Below are 18599 nucleotides of genomic sequence, written 5' to 3'. Positions count from 1 at the left end.
GTCAGTCAGTGCCTGGGAAAGAAGGCCTGGCAGAGGCAAGACATCTCTGGGAGGCACCCCTACCAGGTGACCCAATTGGATCTGCATGCCGACAGAGGAGACGTTAAGGGCTCAGCGTCCAAAAGATATTTCTTGATAGAATTTACGAAAATAGGCCGAACACAAAGTTGTGAGGCAACCTCACTGCTGCGCAGCTCACCTCTTGCAAAAATTGGGCAGGAATATTATGGGAGAGGTGGGGCAATGGTATGGCACTCATAAGGCACCCCCCCTCCCCGTTTGCTCCTCACATAACTGAAAAATCTTTTCTTGTTACTCACTTTTCTTGGATGCTTTAGGATGCTTAGGGCTGATCCTGCATTGAGCAGGGGGTTGGACTAGATGGCCTGTATGGCCCCTTCCAACTCTATGATTCTATGATTCTATGTGTTTCATCAGACTGGAGGGAGGTGAGTAGCGGGGAACCTCAGGGCTTGGTGCTCGGTCCGGTGCTTTTTAACATATTTATTAATGATAGATGAAGGGGTGGAGGGACTACTCATCAAGTTTGCAGATGACACCAAATTGGGAGGGCTGGCAAATACTCCAGAAGATAGAGACAGAGTCCAACGAGATCTGAACACAATGAAAAAATGGGCTAATGAGAACAAGATGCAATTTAATAAAGATAAGAGTAAAGTTCTGCATCTGGGTCAGAAAAATGAAAAGCATGCCTACTGGATGGGGGATACGCTTCTAGGTAACACTGTGTGTGAACGAGACCTTGGGGTACTTGTGGATTGTAAACTAAACATGAGCAGGCAGTGTGATGCAGCGGTAAAAAAGGCAAATTACATTTTGGGTATCAACCGGAGCATCACATCAAAATCACAAGATGTCATAGTCCCATTGTATAGGGCAGTGGTCCCCAACCTGCGGGCAGCGGCCCGGCGCCGGGCCGCAAAGGCCATGGCGCCGGGCCGCGGCTCCCTCTCCCCGCCCCCCCGCAAGCATGCGGCCTGGGAAGCTACTTACTGCGGGAGGGCGGAGAGAGGGAATCAGGGCCGGGCGCAGGCGCGGCCAGATCCGCGGGCGCGGTCCGCGGGCGCGGCCGGGCGCGGCCAGATCCGCAGGCGCAGACCGCGGGCGTGGCCCGAAGCATGGGCGTGGCCCGTGTGGGCGCGGCCCGATGCCCTGCCGGTCCCCAGCCTAATAAAGGTTGGGGACCACTGGTATAGGGCACTGGTCAGACCATACCTGGATACACATTTTTCTTGGATGCTTTAGGATGCTTTAGGATGCTGATCCTGTGTTGAGCAGGGGCTTGGACTAGATGGCCTGTATGGCCCTTTCCAACTCTATGATTCTGTGTTCATAATATTTATTTCTCAATTTATTTCCCACCACTCTCAACATGCACCTCGTGGCGGGTTACAAAAGTGATCCCCAATTACAATAAACCCCCCAGTAAAATCCCATTAAAACAACTACAACAATACAGTGGTAAAAAATCAACCCTCCCCCCATCATGGCTGACTGCCAGCCGGGCGTCAAGGGGAACAGCATCTGCTGGTCACCAGTATGGTGGTACATCTTCCTCGGGGGGGGGGGGGATCTGATCTTCTGACTGCACTGACCTTAACCATATACCTGGTGCTCTGTCCTACAGGCCCTGGGGAACGAACGCCACAAGCTCACGCAGCGCCTGTAGCTCTCCCAGCAACTCATTCCACCAGGTGGGGGCCAGAGGATACTTGTTAACGGTTCCGCAACCTCTTGGAAAATAGACTATGTGCCTATGGGGGATAAAAGCGAAGGGCCTGGGAACACAGTTTGTGTTTTCATCCATTCTTCCTGCTAATGGCAATGGCTTAAGAAGGGAAAGAAAAATAATGCAAATAATTGTCGGCTACATCATTGGCATCATCGGGAAAGGTTTGGATTTTTGGACCATGGCTTACACTGTTGTAGAATCACAGAGTTGGAAGGGACTTCCAGGGTCATGTAATTAAACCCCCTGCAGAATGCATGAAATTCACAGCGATCAGTTCACCCACAGTAACCCCAATTCCATGCACAGATGATGCCCTCCCCTAAAAACACAGAATCTCTGGCCAGGAAATTCACCCCTCCTTCATACAAATCATTTATGATGAGGGTAGGAAAAATGTGTTTGCAAAGAGCCTTGCAGACCTGGTGAGGAGGGCTTTAAACTAAATCCAATAGGGAACAAGAAATTCAAAACGTAGTTTGATGACAGTAACTGTAGATGGGAACATTGCAGAGTAACAGGGAATGGCACATGAGCAGGGAATCATTAATTTACAGGCATATTCAAAAACTAAAACCTTGGAACACACAAATGAAGGATTATATCTCTACACTAATGCACAGAGTGTGCAAAACAAGCAGGAAGAACTAGAACTCCTGATAGAGGAAGGCAACTATGACCTAATAGGCATTATAGAAACTTGGTGAAATCAATTCAAAGACAGAATGAAGACGGCATGGGGACAGGAGAAAATGGCATTTGAAGGAAAAGGAAAATGTTGGTCATTGGTGACTGTCTGATTTTTGATGGTCCATGTGGGAATGAACGACACATCCATCAACACAATTTTGTGTATTAAGGCTGAGTACAAAGATCTTAGGAGCACAAGTGTTTCTTTCTTCAATCCTGCCTGTCAGGGGAAGAGGAATAAGTCAGGAGCTGAAAGTAATTGTGGTAAACCACTGGCTGCCTTGGTGGCCCAGACAGGTGGTAGTTGGAATCTGGGATCCTGGGATAGGTTTTCTAGAAGATGGCCTGCTAGCATACGATGGGCTTCACTTATCCAAATTGAGGAAGAATGTGTTTGGCTCTCATGCCCCTTTCTGGCATGCCCTGGGAAATGCTGATCACTACTTTGGGGTTGGGAGGTGAATTTCTTCCAAGCAAGACTGGTCAGGGACTCTTGTTTTTTTGTAGGGGATTATCTGGGTCTATTCAAAATCTTAAAAGACGATGCCGTAAAAGTGCTACACTAAATATGCCAGCAAATTTGGAAAACTCAACAATGGCCACAGGATTGGAAAAGGTCAGTTTACATTCCAATCCCAAAGAAGGGCAATGCCAAAGAATGTTCAAACTACTGCACCATTTCACTAATTTCTCATGCTAGCAAAGTTATGCTCAAAATCCTACAAGTTAGGCTCCAGCAATATGTGGACCGCGAATTTCCAGAAGTACAGGCAGGATTTCGAAGAGGCAGAGGAACTAGAGATCAAATTCCCGACATACGCTGGAGAAAGCTAGGGAGTTACAGAAAAACATCTACTCCTGCTTCATTGACTATGCTAATTTGATTGTGTGGAGCACAACAAATTGTGGCAAGTTCTTAAAGAGATGGCAATGCCATAGCATCTTATCTGTCTCTTGAGAAACCTATATGGAGGTCAAGAAGCAACAGTGAGAGCCATTCCACATGAGTTCAAAGTGGCAGGAGTGTGGCAAATTGTATTCGCTACTAATTTGCAGTTATGCACGACGTCACACACAATCTGCCACACTACTGAAACCAATCAGCAAAAAGCGCTTCGTTGTAGCGCTTAAAGGGAAATCCCAAAAAGTGGATTCACCCTCCGAAAAGCGCTACACTCTTGCAACCAATCTGCAACACTAGCGAAAAAGTTCTGTGCGTTACCATTGTTGCGGTTTCAGCAAAGTCCCTCCCCCTGGCTCTCTCCTCTGATCTTCAGGCGAAGCGATCGCCATTTTTTTTTCTCAGAGCGAGCGGAGAGCAACGAACCGGCGAGCCTTCATTCACCCAGCGAGGCTTCTCCGGCTGCAGTCCCTACACAGAGCTGCTTTAAAGCTTGTCTCAAGTCACCAAGCACAACACAAGCCCCGTTTGCTAGTTCCCTTTATTTTCGGCAGAAAATCGTGCCCATGCACGGGGGGGGGATTTTTTTTTCACTCGGGGGAGCGTGGCAACGATGAATCGCCAGCTCATACACCACCTGCCAGCTAGATGGGTCTCTCCGTTGCAACGAATCAACGTAGATTCGTTGCTACGTGTGTTGTTGTTTTTTTTAAACCTGTTCTTAAAGGCAAAGGGGCTTTTTCGGAGCTTGGTAACACCCGCCCATTGGCTGCTCATTTGATTGATGGCCAGGGGCAGGACAAAGCACGGCAAATATCGCTTCCTTCCTAGCGATTTTTGCCGAAACCGGAAACCTGTGGGAAACGATTGAAACACGACTGGATTCCACTACAAAGGCAGGTATGCATAACGACGAATTCCACTATTTAAAATTGCATTTTTTCTTTCCGAAACCAATTTGCCATATTGATCCTGGTGCGGAATGGGCCTGAGAACTGGGCATGGAATCACAGGAGTTCGGCTGTATACTGTCACCTTGCCTGTTTAACTTGTATGCAGAGTACATCATGAAAAAGGTGGGGTTAGATGAGGCACAAATTGGGATCAAGACTGCAGGGAGAAATATCAACAACCTCAGATATGCAGATGATACCACTCTCATGGCAGAAAGTGAAGAGGAACTAAAGAGCCTGTTGATGCGGGTGAAGGAGGAGAGTGCAAAAGTTGGCTTGAAACTCATCATCAAGAAAACAAAGATCATGGCATCCAGCCCTCTCAATTCCTGGCAAATAGATGGGGAAGAAATGGAGGTAGTGACAGATTCTATTTTCCTGAGCTCCAAGATCACTGCAGATGGGGACTGCAGCAAATAAATTAAAAGACGCTTGCTGCTGGGGAGGAAAGCTATGGCAAATCTAGACAGCATCCTAAGAAGCAGAGACATCACCCTGCCCACAAAAGTGTGCCTAGTCAAGGCTATGGTCTTCCCAGGTGCAATGTACGACTGTGAAAGTTGGACCATAAGTTGGCCGAATGTCAAAGAATTGAGGCTTTTGAACTGGAGAAGACTCTTACGAGTCCCTTGGACTGCAAGGCGAATAAACCGGTCAGTGCTAGAGGAGATCAGCCCTGCCTGCTCCTTAGAAGGCCAGATCCTGAAGATGAAACTCAAATACTTTGGCCACCTCATGAGAAGGAAGGGCTCCCTGGAGAAGAGCCTAATGCTGGGAGCGATTGAAGGCAAAAGAAGAAGGGGACGACAGAGAATGAGGTGACTGGATGGAGACACTGAGGCAGTCGGTGCAAACTAAATGGACTCTGGGGAATGGTAGAGGACAGGAAGGCCTGGAGGATCATTGTCCACGGGGTCGCGATGGGTCGGACACGACTTCGCACCTAACAACAACAACAATCTGGGTCTGGAATTGGGGTTACTGTGGGTGGGCAGATAATTAGTTTCCTGTGTTCTACAGGGGTTGATGACCCTGGAGGTCCCTTCCAGCTCTATGATTCTATATTTCTGTGCTATGATTCTAGGCAAGCTCCCTTCTTCGGGACATCTAGTCTGACTAGCAGGGTAGCAGGAAGACTTGTGAGGTGCATCTCTTGCGCCTCCAGTCCAGATGCCTACCCAAAGCCTGCAGGACTCTGATCTCTCTGCTGTGCATTTCCACAGTGAGCAGGGGTTGGCCTGGATGACTCCCGAGGCTTCTGTCTACTCAACGGGTGGCTCTGAGGCCTCAAGAGAGGGATTCCAAAGAGCACAGGGGATGAAATGGACCTTTGGGCTCTCCACAAAAAGCTGGCTTCCGTTACCCTTCCTACGGAAGCTCCTTGGTACCTACTAGCTTTACAGGAATTACTTCTGTTGTTCTCATGAGGATTTCTGAATAAACACATTTAGGACTGTGTCAGTGGTGGACCAAGGCCTGTAGATGTAGTATCTTCATGGCATGTAGTATGTTTTAATCTTTGTCTGCTAAATCTCCAGTCTGACATTTGAAAAGCATAAATGGGGGGGGGTGGCTCATGGGGAGATCCTCTGCTTGGTAGCAGTGTCTCCGATTCACAGGATCAGGCAGAGCCACTGCCAGTCTGATCGTTGGTGGGACCAAGGGTGTCCTTCATGTCCATGTGCTCATGACTCAGAGTCCTGGCTGAGTTCATTCATCCCTGACCTGGCGAGGAGGGCTGTTGGTGCTTCTGGGCTCATGGGCTCCCCTCTGGACCAGGATGGCTGATCTAATGTTCAAGCAGTTCATGTGGCAGAAAGAAGCATCTGCTTCAGTTGCAGTAACGTCCAGATTCAACTTTATATGAAGCAGAAACCCACAAGCAGATCTTTGGTTTAGTTCAAATGATAGTTGCATGTTTGGTCTGTAGCCCCAAACCCACCCACCCCCAGAATAGTCCTAAGCAATCACACACACACACACACACACACACACCCTTCCCTCACTCTTCAGCCACCCCAAACCAGCCTTGGACTCCTCTGCACCTGTTTCAGGGACCCATTTCCTTTAAAGGGCACCCCCTGTCAGAAGCTATTGATAGAATATACATCGAGAGCTTAGAACTATAAGTATTCCTCAGTTGCAAGACAGCTGTGTCCCAAGCCCCCCCCCCCCCCAGGTGGGCATTAAACCCTCACAACCAGCGTTTGCAACACAGTCATGCACACACAGGCACACAGAACGGTCCCCTTCCACTGACGGCAATGGTGCACCTTCTGGCGTGTGGCTGTTTGTTACTGTCTGAGGCAAACGGCTGCCAAGGTGGAGGCAGCCCATCAGAGTCCAGTCCGTGCCTTGAGCCTCTGTGAGGGTGGCCAGGCCGCTCTCTGCAGGTGGCAAAGCTGTCCTCCCCCTCCAGTCCCAGAGGTAGGTCAGGAAAACCTTAGATAGACTTCAGCAGCCTCTCCTTGGGTTGTGCGTGTGTGTGGGGGGGGAGGCTCTTGTGTCTCTCATGCAGCATCCCCAGTGGCTGACAGCAAGGTGCTTCCCCCCCTCCACAACTAGACAGAGAAGCTGGGTGCTCTCTCCCACCTCCCCCTTAGCTGAGGATGTCCAAGTAGACTGGGGGGGCCTTGGCCAGGACTTGCAGCTGGCTGTGGATGTCCTTCATGGTCTGCCTCTGTTGTGGTTCTCTCTGCCAACAGCTCTGCATGATGTCATAGACCTCTGAAGGACAGGTCCGGGGTCTCTCCAGCTCTCGGCCCTGGGTGATGCATTCAATGGCCTGTAGGGTGGGATGGAGACAGAGAAGCAGGAGACAGCTGAAGCCAGTAGCAGTGGGGGAGGAATCCCAGCAGGGCACCCACGGAGAATCAGACTTACAGAGACAGATTCAAGTGGGTAGCCATGTTGGTCTGAAGTAATACAACAAAAATTGAGTCCAATCAGGCACCTTAAAGTCCAACAAAGATTTATTCAAGTTGTGAGCTTTCAAGTGCATGCACACTTCCTCAGACAGAGACAAACACTTTCCCCTGCTAGGCTAGCTGGAAGGCCAATGTGTCCCCTTCTGGCCACCTGGAAGGCCAATGTGTCCCATTCCCCCAACGCTGGCTTATTGAGTAGAAATGGGCAGCAGGGATGCCAGGAAAATTCCTGAGGCTTCCTGGAAAGAGCATGACCCACCCCCACCCTGTCATCAAACAGCTCTCCCGTTTTATGAAATTTCCCAGAGAACTTGGGGGCACAACAGCTTCTGGCTGTCAGCCAGCACAATAACTGGGGGGGGGGGCATCAACTCTTCTTGCTGCCCAGATTTCTGAGAAGTACCACCAGGTGCATCTGGGGTCCCTTTGGCTCTCCACTTTTGGGGGGGGGGGTTTGAGGGATCACAGCAATGTCAAGAGCAGCTCAGAAGAAAGTCAATCCTGTCCAGCCAGAGGTCAGCAGATTGCCCATGAGCGGGGGGGGGGCAGCCAAGCATTCCTCCTTAGCCTGCACTCCCCAGCAACAACACTTCCTCTCCAGGGAGTTGCAACCCTCAGCAATCTCTTTGTGATGCCCCAGCCTCCTGTAGCCTGAATGTCGAGGGGCACCTGCCTTAAAGGGACCCCAGATGCACCTGGTGGTACTTCTCAGAAATCTGGGCAGCAAGAAGAGAGCCAGTTTGGTGTAGTGGTTAGGAGTGCGGACTTGTAATCTGGCATGCCAGGTTCGATTCTGCGCTCCCCCACATGCAACCAGCTGGGTGACCTTGGGCTCGCCACGGCACTGATAAAACTGTTCTGACCGGGCAGTGATATCAGCGCTCTCTCAGCCTCACCCACCTCACAGGGTGTCTGTTGTGGGGAGAGGAATGGGAAGGCGACTGTAAGCCGCTTTGAGCCTCCTTCGGGTAGGGAAAAGCGGCATATAAGAACCAACTCTTCTTCTTCTTCTTCTTAATGATAGAGGCTTGCTCTTTCCCTTTCCCTTCCTGGTGAGACTTGCGACCCACTGAGGTCATGTGATTGCCAAGCGAAATGGGTTCTTGGCTAAACTGTGTGCGAGAGCCCGCAAAGTATCTCTTCCCACATGGCCCACATAGAATCATAGAATCATAGAGTTGGAAGGGGCCATACAGGCATCTTCCAACTGTATGGCTTCTTCCAACTCTATGATTCTGTGATTCTGTGAGTTGGAAGGGGCCATACAGGCCATCTAGTCCAACCCCCTGCTCAATGCAGGATCAGCCCTAAGCATCCTAAAGCATCCAAGAAAAGTGTGTATCCAACCTTTGCTTGAAGACTGCCAGTGAGGGGGAACTCACCACCTCCTTAGGCAGCCTATTCCAGTGAAACCCCTGGGAGAACCCAGGCTCCCAGGCCCGGCCCTAGGAAGCAGAAGAGTCGAGCCTCCACAGACCACCCCCCGTGAGCGCTCACCCACTGTGCACCACCTGGAGGGGGCACAAATGTGCTGCCTTGGCCCCTGCTTCTGTGCCATCATGAAATGGGCCCAACATGCGGATGAAGAGCTTGCATGCAAACCCTCGCTGGCCATTAGGGAAGCTTTGCACGTGCGTCAGGTACTTTAGCCTCTGCACTTTAGCCATGGGCAGGCCCATGCTTGGTGTTGTGGAGGCAGAGCCCAGGCTGCATTTGTGCTGGCTCTCCCTCCCAACGTGGGGAGTGAACATCTGTACATGACTCATGATAGTATCTGTCCTGGGGGGGAGGTCACCAATACAGTCTCTGACAACAAGAGTCCAGAGATACTTCTGCATAGACTGACTTAGGATTGCTCGCTTTTTCGGGATCTGCACTAAAACATTGGCTTCAATAAACAGAGGCCCCTGCTTGTTCGGAGTGGGGCTCCACTCCATTGCTCACCTCAGTGTTGGAGAGCTGGTACCATGGCTGCTTCCCATAGGTGAAAATCTCCCACAGCACTACTCCGAAGCTCCAGATGTCACTCTCTGTGGTGAACTTCCGATACAGGATGCTTTCCGGGGGCATCCAGCGGATGGGCAACATTGTCCGCCCCCCCACCTGCAGAGAAAGGGACAGAAGGTGAGCAGCAGCTGGCAGGCCCTGTGTGTGGGGGGGAGGGGGTATGGCAAGATAGGCCAAGAAACTTGTCTCCTCCAAATAAAGAAACTTTGCAAAAGAGATCCTCATGCTTCCACAGGTTTTTCACAGCTCTTAGGTCTCACAGCAGAGGCTGTGTGATATTTTCCACACTCAGTTCCCAAAAAAGGCTAGGCACTCCATTCAGTGGGGTGGGTGGGAGGACACAAGGTCAGCTGTCACAAACTCAAGGCCTGTGCCAGCCCCCAGAATGTGCCCACAGGGTGGTGCTTCCTCTAGGAAATCATAGAATCATAGAATCATAGAGTTGGAAGGGGCCATACAGGCCATCTAGTCCAACCCCTGGCTAAACACAGGATCAGCCCTAAGCTTCCTAAAGCATCCAAGAAAAGTGTGTATCCAACCTTTGCTTGAAGGCTGCCAGTGAGGGGGAGTTCACCACCTCCTTAGGCAGCCTATTCCACTGCTGAACTACTCTGACTGTGAAAATTTTTTGCACACAGTATACCAGGTTGGAAAGGAAAGTTCTGTTCCTTGATGTGGTGGTTAAGAGAGATGGCTCTCTCAGCCCCACCTACCCCACAGGGTGTCTTGTTGGGGGAGAGGAAGCGAAAGATGTTTGTAAGCCACTTTAAGACTCCTTCAGGAAGTAAAAAGTGGGATATAAAAACCCAGAGGTTTGGTTTTATAATACACAGAAATAGAAACATGGAAACATAAAGCTGGAAGGGACCACAAAGGCCATCTAACCCAACCCCCTGCACAACACAGGAAACTCTCAAGTACCTTCCTGCTCCCACTCCCCAGTGACTCTGGCTCCACACCCAAAGGAAGCAAAAAGCCTCTAAGCTCCCTGGGGGATCCAAATGCCTTCCTGACCACGAAGTGCTAACCAATCGGCATTGCCCTGGGCACATGAGAAAGCACGATGGGAGCTGAACCCTGGTTCACCCTCTCCCTCTCAGGTTCTGCCTCAATTCAGAATCTGCCTGGCTGTCTGGTGAGCCTCCAGTCTCTGCCCCCTAACCTCCCAAGGAGAGCTCACCCCACCCCACCCCACCCACGAGAAAGCCTGTGTCACTGAGGGGCCCCTTCCTCACCTTTGGCCACCATTTGTGAGGAGAATGGCTGTGCCACTTGGCCCCCTGAGAAGGCCATCATGTCTTCCCACGAATGGGAAGGCCCTGATCCTTCCCCATCTCTTTCCACAGCTGGCACCATTGGCAGACCAGCTTGGCTTTTCCACTCTCCTGCCGTTGGCAGTTTACATCCTCGGACACTCTCAACCTGCACTGTCTCCTACTCTGTTCCCCCCCCCCCCCGTCCCATCCCTTGACAGTTTTCCCATAAGTGGCTCCTGCCAGGAGGTGAGAAAGGTGGGCCCTGCCTTTGAGCTGCGGGTGGGGAAGGAGATCGCTCCACCTCACTTCAAACATGGGCTGCTTGGAGAGCAAGGAAGAGACTACTGGTGCCCGGGGAAGGCAGGCCAGGGAGCCACAGGCACTTTGGAGAGCAGCTGCAGACAGCTCCGGGAGAAGCCGGGAACTTTCCTGGCTCCATCCGGCTCAGACTTTCCCACTCTCTGCCTCTCTCCCCTCTTTAATTAACCATTTAATGGAAACTCCCTCCTCCCCCACCCCCGGCCAGGCCTCCTGCGTTTCCATTGCCTAAGTGCTTACAGGTTTTTCCACCACAGGCCCCATTAAATATGAATCGAGGTCCAGGGCAGAAGCTAAAAGGGAAAAAGATAACCAGGAGTGGCCCCGGTGGATTCCCTGCCTGGCGCAGAGGCAAATCCCTTCAGAGCCCTTGAGGGAAAAGAGGCAGCCCTTGATGGGCCAGCGGCTCTGCTCTGCAGCAGCGTGAGGCTCCCTTGGCCGCTGCAGCAGCTGCAATGTAAGATCAGGGAGCAGCCAGCTGGAGTCAGGTTCCTAGAGCGGGTGGGGTGGGGTGGGGTGGGGTGAGCCGGCGCAGTCTTGTACCAGCCAGGCTTTCTGCCCCTCAAAAGAAGCAACACTCCTGCCGGGGACTGCCAGCTTGCTCCTGCCACCTGCCACTCGGGACAATACCCAAGTGATTCCACTGCCTGACCAGACAGCCACCGCGCTCTGCACAGATCCTCGTTACAGCTGCCTCCAGCGGGCCTCATTCGGCGCACTACTCACCCGGTAGTAGTCAGTGCTGTAGATGTCACGGGACATGCCAAAGTCCCCGATCTTCACCACCAGGCTGTGGCCAACCAGGCAGTTGCGCGTGGCCAGGTCCCGGTGCACAAAGTGCAGGGAGGCCAGGTAGACCATTCCAGAGGCGATCTGGGTTGCGATGTGCAGCATCTGGCTCAGTGTCAGTTGCCCAAAGGACTGGCTGCTCCCGCTGTCCAGGATCTTGGCATCCGGCCCGTGGGACCTGCCGGCAGGGAGGAAGGGAGGGAAGGCGGGGTTGGTGCGGGGTCAGCACTAGCCTGGCCTCAGGAGCCCGGTGGGGAAACCGTGCCTTTGGATCATGAGTGCCTTCTCTTGTGCCAAGAGTAGTGGTGCACCCCTCTGCCCTGGAAAACCCAAATCCGGCTTAAAGGGTTTTTCCGCTGTGATTCTAAGATGGCGCAAATCCAGCAGCTGAAGTGGGGTGTGAAGGGGCAGCATGGCTGCTCCTCCTCGCATGGCAATGGCCGGAGGCCGATTCCAGCAAAGTAGACCATTCCCCTCTGGCCAGGGCACTGGAGGTGGGGGAGCTGCCTGAGGTGTGCCCGGGGACCATAGGGGGACCACAGGAGAGAAGAGTGGCCACATGCAGAGCCTCTTATCACAAAAAAGCCTGCATGATTGGGAGCCATTCCTTATGACACCGGAAATGATCAAGGGTGGGGGGGACGAGAAATTGGCCTCCCAATGCCCCCCCCATTCTCCCAGGGCTTCCCTGAATCTTCGTCCCTTCCCAAAGCAGTGCCCCTCACCCCCGTGCTGCTCACAGGGCAGCGCCAGGCTTGATACAAAACGTGGCTGACAGTGGCAGATGAGGCCCCCCAGGCCTTACTAAAGCCCAGCCATTAATGCCAGTTCTGATAACAATAATCATCAAAGGCGTGCTGCTGAGCTCGCTGGCTCGCTCATCCCAGAGACGCTCTGCAGGGCCCTCGGCAGCTCCTGGCTGCTGGCAATACCTGGGGGGCCAATTGGAAGAGCCGCTGCTGATTCCCGCTGATGGCCAATCTCCCTCAATTTGAGCCTCTCAGACAGTTAATCTAATCAATATTGCAAGGGAAGATTGCATTAGTGGGGGGGGAGGGGGCTCCTGCCATAATGGAGCAGAGGGGGGAGGTGGCAAAAGTGGGGGGGGGGGCAGGCTGGGAGAAGAAGCTCCAGCGGGGACCTTTCCATGCACCAAGAGCACCAGGAAGCAAAGTGGGCCCTGGGATGCCTCTGCGGGGCTGTTCTGTTCTTGCTGCCAACCCAGCCAAGAGGGGGATGTGGGCCTTGAACGAGAGGGGGAACTAGCCTCTATTGGAGCCCACCCCCCACACTTGTCAGGATCAGTCCCTGTTCTCTGCCATGATTACTGTTCAATTAACCTGTCTGACTCCATCTTGGTTGCTGTGTCTGTGCTGTGCCTTTCCTGGAACATTCCCATGTAACCACAACATTCCCATGTAACTAAAACCCCTGCTTGTAGTTTTCCTTTGATTCCCCTGGCTTTGATCTTTGCATTTTCACACTGCATATTCCCCCTACTGTGAAACAATGTTGCCCAGTTCCTGCGGTTCCTGTAAACAGCTTATCAGCTAGACTGAGGCGCCGGCCTGACCACGGCCACGCTAACTTCAACACCTTGGCAGGAAGCCTGGGATGGCACCAGGGTGAGGGGTTTCCCCCCTCCCTTGGGAACGCTCAAGTTTTGGGCGGGAGAAAAGTATTGATAAGTGCCTGCTGTTCTTGTATCAAACAGATCTGACTTCGAACGTTACAGTTATCTGAGCTAAAGGTAAAGGTATCCCCTGTGCAAGCACCGAGTCATGTCTGACCCTTGGGGTGACGCCCTCTAGCGTTTTCATGGCAGACTCAATACAGGGTGGTTTGCCAGTGCCTTCCCCAGTCATTACCGTTTACCCCCCAGCAAGCTGGGTACTCATTTTACCAACCTCGGAAGGCTGGAAGGCTGAGTCAACCTTGAGCCGGCTGCTGGGATTGAACTCCCAGCCTCATGGGCAGACAGTTTCAGACAGCATTTCTGCTGCCTTACCACCCTGCGCCACAAGAGGCTCTAAGCTACTGATCTGAGCTACTTCCAATTAAAGCTTTCTTTTCATAGAAGTTTTGTTGTGAGTTTTGTCAGTGCTTGACAACACGTCTCCACCTCCTCTCCCTCCCACTCCCACCCCTTCTGCCTCCCAGGCATTTCCCTGTGGGGGCTGGGCAGCACGGGCACCCACCTGAGGAAGCGGTTGAGGTCTCCATGCTTCATGTACTCAAATACCATGATGAGCGGCTCCCCTTCTGTGCAGACGCCATAGAACTTGACAATGTGCTCATGTTGCAGCACTGTCAGCAGCTCAGCCTCCCTCTGGAAGTCCAGCCGTGCACTCTCTGTCACTTCTTTCAGGGTCTTGAGAAGGAGGAGGGGTCTTCTGAGTAGGGGTACACGCAAACCCCTCCCCCTCCCCCCTTCCAAGCTGGCCCCAAAGAACATAGAGCAGGAGACTGCAATGCCCACTCATGCACCTGACTGGGGCAGTTATGGGGAAAATGCTTCATGCAACCTGGCTGTGGCTTCTTCGGAGAAGAACCAACAGGGCCAATGGGCTCCCTTTTTGCAGCACAAAGCTCAGGTTTCCACAGAAGCATAGAATCATAGAGTTGGAAGGTACCTCCAGGGTCATCTAGTCCAACCCCTGCAAAACACTTTGGTGCAGGGTCTGTTTGCATGCACATCCGCCCACCCAAAGGGCTGCAGAAGCCGTGGTGCAGAGTACCTTGACGGCCACCAGCATCCTCTCCTGTGCAGGACTTAGGTTGTGGCACTCGGCGAGGAAGACCTTGCCAAAGGCTCCTTCTCCCAGCTCCCACTTCAGGGAGATGTCCCGGTGCCTGATGTGGCGCACGCCTGCAGCAATATAAGAGCCAATTGGCTGTGCGCTCCACTTAGGGGTCCCCTCTGACAGGCCCCAGGCAAGGAGGACACAAGGCCCAGCCTGCCTTGTGGATGCTTTGGGATACTCACCCCACACCCACACCCAGCTGTGCTGCAGAAGAACACAGTGGGCAGATAGGCAAGAACTCCCCGTCCCTTTGGCATCCAGAGAAGTTCTGCCCTGGCTTGCCTGGCAGCTGACCTTCCCCCAAGCAAATGGCTCAGTTCCCTGCTGTGTTCTTGAGATGCAGGCATGGCCTGTGGGGCCCAGCCTCTACCCTCTCTGTGCCCCAGTGAAACCTACCCCTCTTTTACAGACCGCCTGACCTGTTGTGCAGTTCGCAGTAGTTCCAAAAGTCTCCCCAACTGCCCCCCCCCAAATAAGTAGGAGCTCTTGTGGTGATCCATGGTAAAGAAGAAGAAGAAGAAGACGAAGAAGAGTAGGTTTTTATATGCCATTTTTCCCTACCCGAAGGAGGCTCAAAGTGGCTTACAGTCACCTTCCCATTCCTCTCCCCACAACAGACACCCTGTGGGGTGGGTGAGGCTGAGAGAGTGCAGCTATCACTGCCCGGTCAGAACAGTTTTATCAGTGCTGTGGCGAGCCCAAGTTCACCCAGCTGGCTGCATGTGGGGGAGTGCAGAATTGAACCTGGCATGCCAGATTAGAAGTCCGCACTCCTAACCACTACACCAAACTGGCACCAAACTACACCAGACAAGCCCGCCTGCCCACCCACCGTTAGCCCCTGGAGGCACTCACACGTACTGCAGAAGTACTGGGGGTTCTCGATGAAGTTGGTTTTGAGGGACTCTTGCTTGCTCTCTGCAGAGGAAAGGGGGCTGGTGCCCAAGTTCATGAACTGCAGCGACATGGCCAGCGCATCCTCCTGGGCCAGCATAGCCGACCCTGCGAAAGCAAGCCAGGAAATCATAGAATCATAGAATCATAGAGTTGGAAGGGGCCATACAGGCCATCTAGTCCAAACCCCCTGCTCAACGCAGGATCAGCCCTAAGCATCCTAGAATCATAGAATCATAGAGTTGGAAGGGGCCATACAGGCCATCTAGTCCAACCCCCTGCTCAACGCAGGATCAGCCCTAAGCATCCTAGAATCATAGAATCATAGAGTTGGAAGGGGCCATACAGGCCATCTAGTCCAACCCCCTGCTCAACGCAGGATCAGCCCTAAGCATCCTAGAATCCTAGAATCCTAGAATCATAGAGTTGGAAGGGGCCACACAGGCCATCTAGTCCAACCCCCTGCTCAACGCAGGATCAGCCCAAAGCATCCTAAAGCATCCAAGAAAAGTGTGTCTCCAACCTTTGCTTGAAGACGGCCAGTGAGGGGGAGCTCACCACCTCCTTAGGCAGCCTATTCCACTGCTGAACTACTCTGACTGTGAAAAAATTTTTCCTGATATCTAGCCTATATCGTTGTACTTTTAGTTTAAACCCATTACTGCGTGTCCTTTCCTCTGCAGCCAACAGAAACAGCCTCCTGCCCTCCTCCAAGTGACAAACTTTCAAATACTTAAAGAGGGCTATCATGTCCCCTCTCAACCTCCGTTTCTCCAGGCTGAAAATTCCCAAGTCCCTCCACCTATCTTCATAGGGCTTGGTCCCTTGGCCCTAGATCATCAATTGCCTGGCCCTGTGCTGTGGGGAGCCTTCAGATGATGGTGGCTTAAGACAGTCTACCCTGGGACCTGCCTTTGAACTGCAGGAATGGCCATGCTCTCCCATGGGTTTCTAGCCTGCCATGAAGAACTGCTGGGTCTCTCTTGGGGCCCACTGGGCCCATAAAGGATGACCTCACTAGGCAGCCTTGGCGGGATGCTGCTTGGTCATTGAGGGGCTTTATGATTTACTACATTTATCATATGGCATGTGGGTAATAAAGAAATTAAAAGACGCTTGCTCCTGGGGAGGAAAGCTATGGCAAATCTAGACAGCATCCTAAAAAGCAGAGACATCACCCTGCCAACAAAAGTGCGTTTAGTCAAGGCTATGGTATTCCCAGTTGCAATGTATGGCTGTGAAAGTTGGACCATAAGGAAGGCCGAGCGTCAAAGAATTGAGGCTTTTGAACTCTGGTGCTGGAGAAGACTCTTGCGAGTCCCTTGGACTGCAAGGCGAACAAACCGGTCAATCCTAGAGGAGATCAACCCTGACTGCTCTTTAGAAGGCCAGATCCTGAAGATGAAACTCAAATACTTTGGCCACCTCATGAGAAGGAAGGACTCCCTGGAGAAGAGCCTAATGCTGGGAGTGATCGAGGGCAAAAGAAGAAGGGGACGACAGAGAATGAGGTGGCTGGATGGAGTCACTGAAGCAGTAGGTGCAAACTTAAATGGACTCCGGGGAAAGGTAGAGGACAGGAAGGCCTGGAGGATCATTGTCCATGGGGTCGCGATGGGTCGGACACGACTTCGCACATAACAACAACAACAACAAATGTGGGTAATGTAGCCAGGCCATCCTAGCCAGGCAAGAGGCATTCAGAGAGGGATTTGCCATTGCCTGTCATGACCCTGACATTCCTTGGAGGTCTCCCATCCAAATACTTACCAGGTTCGGCCCTGTTTAGCTTCCAAGATTTGATGCAACTGGCCTGGGCTGGGCTATCCAGGTTGGGTATTGAGGGAACGAGCAGGAGCCATAGCCTCGCTTAGTAGCCTAGGGAAATTGACTCTGCAAGCTGGCCATTCAAGCCCCCTGCTTCAGGGTCACACTGGCTTGCACAGGTCCAACTGCATGGAAGGCTGGCTGGCTGGGGGATGGGGCAGGAGCTGATGACATTGATATTGCTTTTGTGACCTCTGGAAAGAGCCAGAGTCCAGGAGCACCTGAAAGACCAACAATACTTGTGGCAGGGTAGGAGCTTTTGGGAGTCATAGCTCACCTATTCAGGTAGATTCAGGTAGGTCGCCATGCGAGTCTGTCTGTCTGCAGGAGCAGAAAAGAGCCAGAGTCTAGGAGGGGCATGGCTACTGTGGCACGGTAGTCATGACATGTGTTCTTGGAGTCATTTCCTGAGGGGAGGCACTGAGCCACGGGTTCCCTGGTCCTCTCACCTGCCAGCTGCCAGGGGAGGAGCTTTCGGCATCAGGACTCACTTCTTCAGATGCTGAAAGCTCTTCCCCAGCCTCAAATGTTGCCGGGCTTCAGTGTGCTGCTCGACACTGGGTCTTTTCTGCTGCTGCAGACAGACAGACTCACGGCTGCTGGTCTTGATCTGGCCTCGGAAATGTAAGCCCTGCATCCTGATGAGTGGCAAGGATTGCAGGACTCCCCACCACCACCGCCATCCTGTGAGGGGGAAGTATTGACAAGGGAGCACTCAGCCGCGCATTTCAGCCTCCAGTAATTACCATAAGAGGGTCCATCACCACCGCATGCCATCCCCATGCATCTTCATCAACGTCTCTGCAAGGCTGGCTGGGTGGAGATAATGACTCCCGATCCACAAGGGGCCAGGAGGGAAACCTAGGACTGGACTGGGGGTGGGGCAGCCCACTTTGCCCTATGTATGAGGAAGGCAGTGGCCCCTGCTCTTCTTTAGCCAGGGATAAAGGAGAATCCACAGCTGTCCTTCAGATGTCAGCACTCACCACGTCTGCCCAGTTACTGGGGAGGGTTCTGAGCCTCTCAAGCAGGGCAAGCAGGGAAGGCCAATGCCCCAGGCAACATTTCCTAGTGCCAGAAGTAGCAAAAGTGTCCCAGTCCTCTCACCATTGCCACAGTCTGAATTATTTGCTGCTGATTCATTCCCTCTCATTTTCCACCTCTGCTTCTCCACAGGGGCGTCTCCCTGAGTGCTACAGGGGAAGAGGCCCTTCCCACTTCCCAGGGGCCTACTTCTATTCAGCATCCTGAGGGCTGAACCTGAACCCATCTCTGGGGGCTTCAGCTCTCAGAATCATAGAATCATAAATTGGAAGCTATCTTCAGGGCCATCTAGCCCAACCCTGTGCTGATGGAAAGGTATGATCTAGTAGGCATCACAGAAACTTGGTGGAATGATAATCATGATTGGAATGTAATGGTGGATGGATATGAACAGTTCAGAAAAAACAGAATAGATCGAAGAGGTGGATGCCCGGAGACG

The 18599-nt window shown here is 52.4% G+C and overlaps 1 protein-coding gene across 4 annotated transcripts in view; it reads right to left on the bottom strand.

Moving 5' to 3' along the window:
* Positions 1–1031: 1031 nt before the first annotated feature.
* Positions 1032–18599, bottom strand: part of NTRK1 (neurotrophic receptor tyrosine kinase 1) — a 37755-nt gene continuing 20187 nt past the window's right edge. For 3 of the 4 annotated variants that reach the window (XM_077318188.1, XM_077318353.1, XM_077318417.1), the window contains 6 exons: positions 15251–15397; positions 14330–14460; positions 13790–13962; positions 11529–11769; positions 9166–9324; positions 1033–7079 (listed from right to left, as the gene is read on the bottom strand). In XM_077318188.1, coding sequence (XP_077174303.1) covers positions 6894–7079; positions 9166–9324; positions 11529–11769; positions 13790–13962; positions 14330–14460; positions 15251–15397 — 1037 coding nt within the window. In that variant the 3' untranslated portion in view covers positions 1033–6893. Of the gene's footprint in view, positions 7080–9165; positions 9325–11528; positions 11770–13789; positions 13963–14329; positions 14461–15250; positions 15398–18599 lie in introns of all 4 variants that reach the window. The other variant, XM_077318270.1, reaches the window with a different exon arrangement.

The sequence above is a fragment of the Paroedura picta genome, chromosome 1, assembly GCF_049243985.1.
Source record: "Paroedura picta isolate Pp20150507F chromosome 1, Ppicta_v3.0, whole genome shotgun sequence".
Taxonomy (NCBI): Eukaryota; Metazoa; Chordata; class Lepidosauria; order Squamata; family Gekkonidae; genus Paroedura; species Paroedura picta.
Note: the sequence above shows the minus strand (reverse complement) of the source record. Positions and strands in the feature narration are given on the sequence as shown.